The 10,318-nt window shown below is 40.9% G+C and overlaps 1 protein-coding gene across 1 annotated transcript in view; it reads left to right on the top strand.

The window, feature by feature from the left end:
- Positions 1-285: 285 nt before the first annotated feature.
- Positions 286-10,318, top strand: part of DPYSL3 (dihydropyrimidinase like 3) — a gene marked incomplete at its 5' end in the record, with an annotated part of 103,955 nt that continues 93,922 nt past the window's right edge. The window contains one exon of the mRNA XM_080920275.1: positions 286-663. Within this exon, the coding sequence (XP_080776401.1) occupies positions 286-663 (378 nt within the window). The remainder of the gene's footprint in view (positions 664-10,318) is intronic.

Here is a 10,318-nt window from a genome sequence, read left to right as displayed (position 1 = left end):
TTGGATTTGGACCTGGGACAGGAGCTGAGGATGCAGTAGGGCTGGGGGTGGCCGATGAGTTGCGGCTGGAGCGGGCGGGCGGTCCCCGGGGCGATCGGAGCCCGGGCTGCGGCTCACTAGCTTGGCTGGTGGGGGACAGGCAGGAATCGGAGCAGCACTGCCGCCTCTGGCGCGAAGGCTCTGGCGCCTCCTCCCGCCCCATCACTGTGGCTCTGTGCGCGCTGCCGGTCGCTGCTCTCTCCAGCCTCTGAAAAAGAAAGCCCCTGAGCCGCTGCCGCTTGAACCATGGCTTCGGGTCGAAGGGGTTGGGACAGCTCCCACGAGGACGACCTGCCTGTGTACTTGGCCCGGCCGGGCACCACAGATCAGGTCCCCCGGCAGAAGTACGGTGGCATGTTCTGCAACGTGGAGGGCGCCTTCGAGAGCAAGACGTTGGATTTCGATGCGCTGAGTGTGGGACAGCGCGGCGCCAAGACTCCCCGGAGCAGCCAGGGCAGCGGTCGCGGCGCGGGGAACCGGCCCGGAGTAGAAGGGGACGCGCGCAGGGGCCCCGGCCGGGAGGAGAGCAGGGAACCCGCGCCTGAGTCGCCCAAGCCCGCCGGGGTGGAGATTCGAAGCGCCACCGGCAAGGAGGTCTTACAGAACCTCGGTCCCAAGGACAAGGTAAGGGAGCCCGGGGTCTTCTCCCCCCTGACACTGCCCTCCTTCTCAGCCTCAGCCGCCATGGCCTGGGTACAACTTTCTTGCTCACACTTTATAAGGAGGGCCACTGGGCTGAGAAAAAGGGCATGCTCCACGGGCCCAGGGCATCTCACGTGTCCCCAACTGTAGCATCTTCCTATGTGTACTGCAAGGGTCTCTGGTAGGGGTTTTTATCCTAGTCACCCACATGCACCCTGGCCTGTTAGTTCTGAGTGGGTGTGTCAACTCCAGTCTGGGAACGTTTAGGGATTCACAGACTTCCTTTACTACAATAGCACAATTGCCTCGGTTCCTCTTGAGCCTCAACCCCCCCCCCCCCCCCCCGATTAAAACTTAATCCAGGTCACCAGGGCAGAGGACATACTGATACTAAGAAACTGGGGTGACTCTGGTTCTTCTGAAACTTTTGGGTGTGGAGCCACTACACATCCGAATCTCCGTGCCTCACTTCTGTCTAGCATGACTCTTCCCATCTGTGTTTATGAAGAGTATATTTGTGTACATATCTTGGCACGAGCCTGGGTCCCAAGGGATGCAGCTGTCTCTGTAAAAAGAAATATTACATCTTTGAAAATAGACAGGGGCATTAAAAGTACATATTAAACTAGCACGAGCTGCCAGCCTCCCCCACCCCCCGCTGCTCTTACATGTGTCAGAGCTAATTTCTTCTGTGTGTGTTTTAGAGAAAACTCACGCCTTACTGAACTGCCCGAGTTTACTGCGATGATTTATGTGTTTATCTCACAAAAAGTCAGAGGCACGGTTTAGAAAATTCAGGTCGGTGTAGATCTGGAGGAGTCGAAGTTCAAATCGTAGGGCCTGAGTAGTTGGGAAACAGGAGTAATCAGATGACCTCACCCTGCTCTAGGTTACGGCTACACAGTCCATCCCCCATGTATTATTCTTCCCTAATGCCATCATGAATAATATCCTGCAATGGAAATGTCTGCTTCTCCGTGATTACGGTTAATACTCATCCCGCTTTGAGCTGTTTTTCCATTAAAATGCAATGAGGTAGTGAAGGCGCAGCTTATCTCTCACTGGCTCAGTTTTTGATAGTTTTATTTTTTTTAAATCAAACTTTTAAGTATTGTTTCTAACTAGGAAAAGCAAGACCCGAATCTAGCCATGTGTAGAGGGATCGTTTGTAAGACAATGTCAGTATGCCTCGGAATTACCCATCTGCTTCATGATGTCCATATATTCCTTTGAGTAGCAGTCTCCTGTCGGCCCGGCCCACTAGCCCTTTTAGGAAACGTTTCTGGAATACAAGGAAGGTTCTGGCAGATATCTCAACGAAAGAAAAGCCCTCTACAGAAAGCTAATTGCTCCTCTACATGTCTAACTTCATGACTCTTAAAATGTTCCTTTCCTGGCATTAAAGGGGAAAGGGGGGGAGTGGAAAAGGCCAGAAACAATTGCTGTGAGTCAGTATATTCCCCTTGCTGGAACACCCCTGATGTAAGCCAGATAATATGCTTGCTTTGCAAGACTGAAGCACGGTAACTGCAGAAAGGGAAAATGGTCTTCCTGTAAACCCAGCAATTCTCTCGTTTTTGTTCCCTTTCACAAACTCTATACTTTTTGGGTCTTAATTGAAAAATAATAATACGACTTAGACATCAGCAGGGTTGCTAGAGCTACAATGGTTTTTAAGTTCAGGCTTCCTGTCTGCTCCATGCAGGCCATGTTATTATCTCTAATTTTCTTTAATCACACTGTTTAAAAGAAACACACAGGGGTTATCTACTTCTGTACTTATGGTTATTCCCTTTGGGCTATGGACTGTGTTTGGGTTTATCTCTGTGCCTGGGATTCCTGGAAGATTGGAGTGTTTAAGACCTGTTTGATATTAAAATTCCTTATGTAAAACATCTGTTTTTCTGTACTGGTACAAAATGACATCTGCACTGGCCTAAATATCTGCTGTCTACTACCCACTTCCTCATAAAGCAAGTTTTGGACATATTAGATTGGAAAGCTAACAATTTTGACTACCTATATAGTATCTGTAGTTTATTCTTAAGAAAAAGAAGCATTTCCTCCTTCAGAGACATTTAAAGAATTTTAAGGATATGGATTTGGCTCTCATGTCTGTGGTAAGGGCACTGGAAGAAGAGCTAAGCCTCCACGGCTGAACAAAACAATTACATCCATTTTTTTGGCACCTGCCAGTTGTCTACGAGGGTTACAAGGAAAGCTGTGTTTATCACTGTCTCCTTCGGAGACCATTCATACACATCAGCAATGAGAACCGTCTAACTAGCAAGCTGCACACAGACGTGGAGACTTTCTTGCAGAAGTCATGAACACGATGGAAGCTCGCTTTTCATTGGTTAAAGCAAACACGTGACTATAGAGGTCCTAGTGGAGTACATGCTGACTACTATCCTGTGAGGCTGGGAATGACCTAATATCTTCCAAAAAAAAAAAAAAAAAAAAAAAAAAAAAAAGAGGGATGGACTCTTGGGGAAGGGTTAACTCCATCTCTTTACCAAACATATAACTGAAGCCTATGCCCAGACTCATTGTGTTCGAGGTTTCTCATTTACAAAATGATAACACTGATTAATTTGTTTATAATTCGAGCTTGGTATATATTATTACATTACTATTCTACTTTATTTATTTTTATATGTTTGAAGGTTCTCTGTGTGTGTGTGTGTGTGTGTGTGTGTGTGTGTGCTTACATGCACATGCACGCACACGCATGCACTCTATCTGTTTTTGTCTTCATCCGAGCACTTTCTCTGGGGTCTTGTTGTATAGCTCATGGTAAATAGGAACTCATTTCATATTCCTTAAACTTGCGATGACCTCCCTGCCTCTGCCTACTCAGCACGCGGATGTAAGTAACACATCCTTATCAGTCTCATTATCCGTATCTTCCTTGCCTCCTTCCCATAGGTGCATTGCAGTGTTGTGACTTCTTTCTCAGGCTATGCTGTACTGTATAAATCTTCTTCTTGAAGGACAGTGCCTTGGCTCACGAGATGAACCTGAAGCACCAGATGGGATGCAGCCATAGCAAAGTGCATTAGGCTGCTTAATTTTCTGGATTTGCACGCAGCATATGCTTGTGTTGTACAAGATTACAGCCAGTGATTAATTATTTGTGTCTTATTGTCTTCAGAGTAAGCCCCTTGTTACTCAAGCTTTCAGAAACTCTTTCTCATAAGCTCCTCTGATGCTGAAGTGGCCCATTTCATGACAGTTCGGGTAGATTAAAAGAAACTATAGAATCTTATTTTCTTCCTTGTAGATTTTCCGTTATCTTTGCTTCCTCCTCTAGTTAGTCAGTACTTTTCAAGCTGAATTTATGGCACAGCACTATCAGCTTCGTGCCATCTACAGCCTTGGTAGCAGGTGCCAACTTCTATGTGTTTACTTTTCCAAGAAATGATTGCATACATTAGAAAGTTGAAACAGACAGCAAATAATCCCGGTCACATAGATGATAAGTAGAGAAAAACAGAACCCATACCATTGACTTTTCTGATCAGTGCTCATTGTACATAGTGAACAGCATTATTTATTATTATTATTATTATTATTATTATTATTATTATTATTATTATTATTATTATTACTATTACTATTTTAATTTCAACAAAAGCATCCTGTTATCTCCTGACTTGTCAAGATAACACCAAGCGAGAACAGATCTTCCATCAAAGCCACCAAAATCCCCGCTTTCCTGGCTTTCCTGTCGCTCGCTCATTACTCAGAGAACCTTTGACATGAGTCGCTCAACCCATGAGCACAGTTAGTGCAAGCTCCTTATTCGTCCACATCCATCTAAACCCATCAAAAGATTATTGAAAAGTACACTGATAAAAATAAAACAGATACATTTTTATCTCTGTCATACTAATTACCACACCTCTCTTAAAGGAATGGGCATATTTAGCATATTATAAAAAGGTTTATTAACAAGGGTTTGACAGAATAAAAATGTAAAAGTCTTTCTACATTATACAGGGAATACCCAATTCTTAGTTTCAACCATCCACTACAAGCCAATTTTGTGATTCTAGAGGTAGGTGCAAATGATTATCTTAATAATGTGCTTAGATTTTTCTCATGATAGATATGCACACTGTCAAAGGCTTCCAAAAATGAATAATACTCATAATATGACACTGAGTGCATAGAAAAGCAATTTTAAGTAAAATGTGTGTGTTTTAATCATTTCTTAAGCTGTTTTTTCCACCCAAGTGTAATGTTCAAACCAACAGGAAAATTACCAAGAGGAGCTGAATTATGACAGTGTCTGCAAGAACAAATGAAACCTCAAAGGCTTTGTCCCGTCAGGAGAACAAAGCCATGGCATTTGGATTGCATTGGTTTGTTAGTGACTCAGTTCCAGGGATCTTTGGCTCATTGCTACTTCCCTGGTTCTCATGTGAGGCTCCCCTGTGCAGGATGTTTCCCCTATGAAGTCAGTCACGGCTCTGCTGATACAGAAAAAATACAAACAGGATAAGATGTGAGCCCTTAACTTTTTCGTCCTGTGTTTTAATTGTTTAAATTTGGTTGGTGTGCCCTTTCTTGCCTGGCAGAAAGAATGGCTGCTGGAAATAGAAGCCCAGACTTACAAAGGCCTCTTGCAGCCAGAGCCCAAGCCCAGGAGTGCAAATGATTTATATGGAAGTGCTCTAACAAAGGAGAGGGTAGATATTGCCTAGGGAAATCTTGCTATTCCAACTGACAGGATGGCCTTGAATCCTGTGTTCCTAGACCCAAAACTTGAGGTATCTGAAAACTCTCGGCATTCTTTTTACTTTTGACAATGGATTTTGAGGAACATGCAAACATGTCTTCTAAGTAATGCTGCATTTGGCAGAGTTCCCTCAAACTAATGTTCCCTGAAAACCTGGTTTTGCTGACTGCTTTGGTAATATGTAAGATGGCTGGAGTGCTGTCTGTTAGGATCTCCATCAGCAACTCCTGTCTGCTGGGTATCACTCTGCAGAAATGAGCCTGTGAGATGAAACAAAGCTTACCAGGAGGAAGAAGCTGACTCAGAGGAGTACGAGCCGAATCTCCACTTCTGCTTGGCTAGATTAAACTTTCTAGATTAAATGTCTAGGAAAATAACATTAAGATATATATTCATTCACTATGTGTTCTCGTAGTATTTTGAAAGACACTACACTTTCTTCAGAGAACAATAAAATGAGGTAGAGAGAGCAAACAAAACCAGAAACATTATTAGCTGTCTCAGCTTCCAGCCCCAACCAATTTACTAGCTGTAGCTTTGCCAACTCTCTGAGCTATAGCTTCCTACTTCCTAAAATGAGAGGGCTGGTCCAGATGGTTACTATAGTAACCATGCATAAACTTTTCTGATTCTGAAGAAAGGTCTTATCTGAAATATTTGTACATGATTGATATTCTGTGGACCTGTGTGGACATATATATAAAAATAGATGTATATATTGCATAAATACTTATATGTAAAATACCATATTTGTAGAATATGAGAATCTAAAATGCAAGCAACAAGGTGAACTATACGAATGTCAGTGCAGTGGAGTGGATTCAAGGGTAAAGTGCTTGCTGTGCATGTATGAGAACCTGAGTTTGGAATCCATTACCCACATAAAATCCAGGTGTAGTGGCATGTGTCTGAAACTTCAGCACTGGGACACAGAGACAGGGACATTCTAAGGAAGCCCTGGTAAGCCAGCTACTAAAAACAGAGTTCCAGGTTCAAAGAGAGATGTTGTCTCAAAAAATAAGGTAGGGAACACTTGAAGACAATATCTCACAGTCAAGCCCCTGTCTCCACCACACACACACACACACACACACACACACACACAACAGGCACACACAGTAGGAGGAAGTGAGGGAAAATCATAAAGATACAAATATATTTATTCACAGTTTATTGAATCCCAGCTATGTAGGTACACAATGGAAAAAAACAAAGATGAATTATGCTATGTACTGCCATATATCTACAGTTAAGAAAAAAAGCAAAAAAAAAAAAAAGAAAAAATAAATCAAGTAAAAAATTAGAAAATATTTTAAAAACCCAAATTTCTTCATAATCTTCTAGAGAAATTCCTTGAACACATTAGTGAACTGTTTGGCTCATTTTTTTTTTGTGACATACACGCACGTGTGTGTGTGTGTGTGTGTGCACGCACACACACACACACACACACACACACACACACACACACACACTGCATGCATTCCAGTCTAAAGAGGAAGATGCCACGTGGTTGCCCACACCCAGTCTGTAAAATCCTACACCATTATTGCAATGAGTGTTAGGAAGTAAGGCCTTTGGGAGATCCAGGTCCTTAGAGCAAAACTTGTGAATGAGCAGGACTCGCTGTCTTTGTGAAAAAGGTCCTGAGATCTAATTTGTCCTTTCATCACAAGACACTGCAAGAAGGCTCCTTCTGTTAGGCAAAAAGCTTGCTTTTGCCAGACAGGGAATCTGCCTTGATGGTCCATTTACTTATAAGAAACTTAAGAGTTTCTTATAATAACTTATAAGTTTCTTATAACAGAACTTATGAAGTTCTGCTATTTACATGGCACATAGTTGTGGTATTGTGTTACATAGAGTGACGTGACCAAGCTACTCAACAACAAAGAAAATCGAAACAACAGCAGAAACAACAAAACCCTAATAAATGCTTAGAGCGAAGATAGGTGGAAACAGAATTGTAATGTGTTTCTGCCCCCATGTGCACACAACAGTCTTTACTAGCGTTATCCCACAGGAGAATGGGATATTGATAAAGTTATCCTGACGTGTCATTAGTGCCTAAAGGTCTACAGTTCAAGGTAGGATTTACACGTGGTATTATAGATTCACACACACACTGACAAATGGTTCTCGCCCATTCTAGCATCTTACAAAGTAATTTCACTTCCCAAAAAATCCTTTGTGCTGTACCTACTTTCTCATGACTTCTTATAACCACTATCATTGTGTGGTTCAGTCTTCACCCTCCTAGGATTTCAGATACAAGCCCCCTCCAAACTCCCTTGGAGAAATAGCTCTAGGATTACCTGAATACTGACATCTATGGGTGTTCCAGTCCCTCAAGTCTACTCTATTCATTGGTAGGAGACTAATGGATTCAGGAAACTGGTGTAATTAGGATAATACACTATTCACCCTTTCCATATAAGCTGTGTTTTTTTTCCAGAGAATTATGCAAATGTTAGTTTTCTTCATATCTCTTCATACTTGATATGTATTTTTAGTACTGAATAATATCCCTTGTTTGGCTATATTATAGATTATTTGTTTTACCACTGGAAGAAGTAAGCGTGGTTACAAAGTTTGAAAGTTATGTATGTTAGCAGATTTTGTGAGTACAAACATTTTTTATTCATTTGGGTAAATGCCAAGGGCTATGACTGATCAATCATTTGACAAGTGTATATTTGGGCCTGTGTCAATTTTCATGCTGTCCAGCAGTGTATAAGAGTTTCTCTTCCCCAGAAAACTTCAATAGCTTTTGTAATTGTCAGTCTTCTTCTTCTAATAAGTGTAAGGACATATTGTCTATTTTAACTTTGAGTTCTCCAGTGACATCAGAATTACACGAGGCATCCTTTCTTCATCATTGACGTCGTAGACCTTTGAGGGAGTCTGTTAAATCTTTGGTCCAAATTTTAATCGCATCATTTGTATTCTTATTGTCACGTTTTAAGAACTCTTTATGTTTTGAATAATAATCCATCAGATGTGTCTTCTGGAAATATTTTCTCTTATTGACTTTTTTTTCTTGCCTTGTTATTATCACTCAGAGAGCAAAGTTCTTAATGCCAGTGAATCCCATTTTACCACGTTAGTTCTTTTATGAAGTGCAAAGTCAGTATTGTTTCTCAAGCACTATCTAATCCCCAAGGTTTTCTGTGTTTTCTTTTGTGTTGCCTTGGAGTTTTGGAATTTTCTGTTTCACATTCATGTCTGTTCTGTTTGAAAAGAATTAATATGAATGAAATAAAGAGTGCATGTATTTTTCACATGGTATTCTGTCATTTTAGCACCATTTATTGAAAAGATACTTACTTTGATTTTTGTATTACCTTTTCCTTTTTGGAATGGTCAATTAACTATGTGTCAATCTATTTCTAATTCACTGAGATCCATTGATTTATGTATTTACTCTTTTGCTAAAGCCTCTGGCTTTAGTATTATGATAATGATGGTCATAAATAATGAGTTAGAAAATGTATGTTTTTATCTTTGGTTGTGGAGGATTGATATAATTTATCCTCTAAATGTTTGGCAAATGCATCAGTGAACCTATTTAGTCTTTGCACTTTGGGGTCTCAGGTTATTAATTATTAACACAATGTGTTTAATTGATATAGGTCTACCTTCTTAGAATTTCTGTTTCTTCTGATGTGAGTTCGGTAAATGTGTTTTTCAGGGAGCTACTTTCTTTCACCTAAACTATCAAAGTTGTTGTTCATAATACCTGTTTGTTAATCTTTCAATACCCATAAGATATCTAATTATGCCTGTTGATTTCTATATGTCTTTATACTCCTTTGGTAGTATGGAGTCAGCAAGGCATCAGAGTTAAATAGAGACCAACACATGAAGTGTGTGGATATAAGGTGAATATTGGTATAAGATGAATATTAAAAATTATATACCTAGCAGTGAGCAATGAATCAAAATATGGAAACATAATTTCATCAAATCCAGAAGAATGTTCTAGTATCTAAAGCAGAAGGAAAAATGACAGAGTCCCCAAGATTCAGAGAAAAAGCTGAAAGCTAGAGCAAAGGTAAAGAGAAGTGAAAAGAGAGCATGCAGGGCCCAGTCTGTGCCCAGCTGCCTGGTGATCACTGCCATTGGCCTTGGTAGCATTCTAGTGAATTTCATTGATCAAAAGAAACCACTAAGGGTAGATATTACTCAAAGGATGGTGCCAGAGATGGGGCTGAATCCAAGTCCACAGGACCAAGGGTCCAACACACTGTTGTTGTAAATGATCTCTAATGAAAGCAGAACCATTTGGTTTATTTCCAAGTAACTAAAGTATTCTAGAGAGAAAACACGCCATGCTTGTGCTGGGTTAGAAGTGGGCTAAGAAGGAGTTCTTTTCCTCTGGGTAACATTCCTACTTCCAGCACTTAGATTGCAAGTAAAACCGACGGAATCGAAAGTTGTGTGATAAATGGATATGACTTGGAAAGAAAAAAGTAGTAGATGAACGAACGACAATATATCATAAGTTTGTTGGGATTGAAGTGTTTTTCCGTACACTACCCAAGAGGGAATTATGAAGTCAATTTGAAGTCATTATAAAATCTTTTCAGCCAGACTTCAGGACAAGAAATTGGAGTGGAGAGTTTGAATTGGGTACGAGGGATTTTAAATGAAGATAGTGCAATCAATATGCATGCTATAGGCATTACAATACACATGCCAACAAATGATGCCTCTCATTTGTGTGGAAGAGAAGTCTGTGAGCTTTCCCCATAACAACCAGATAGTACATATTCAAGTCTTTATAAGCTATGATATATTTGCTTAACTATTCAGTTGTGTTTAGCAAAAGTATTCATAAACAAAAAGTACACACACACACACACACACACACACACACACACACACACTATA

This window comes from Micromys minutus (assembly GCF_963924665.1).
Source record: "Micromys minutus genome assembly, chromosome: 8".
Taxonomy (NCBI): domain Eukaryota; kingdom Metazoa; phylum Chordata; class Mammalia; order Rodentia; family Muridae; genus Micromys; species Micromys minutus.
This window is presented reverse-complemented; position numbering and strand designations above follow the sequence as displayed.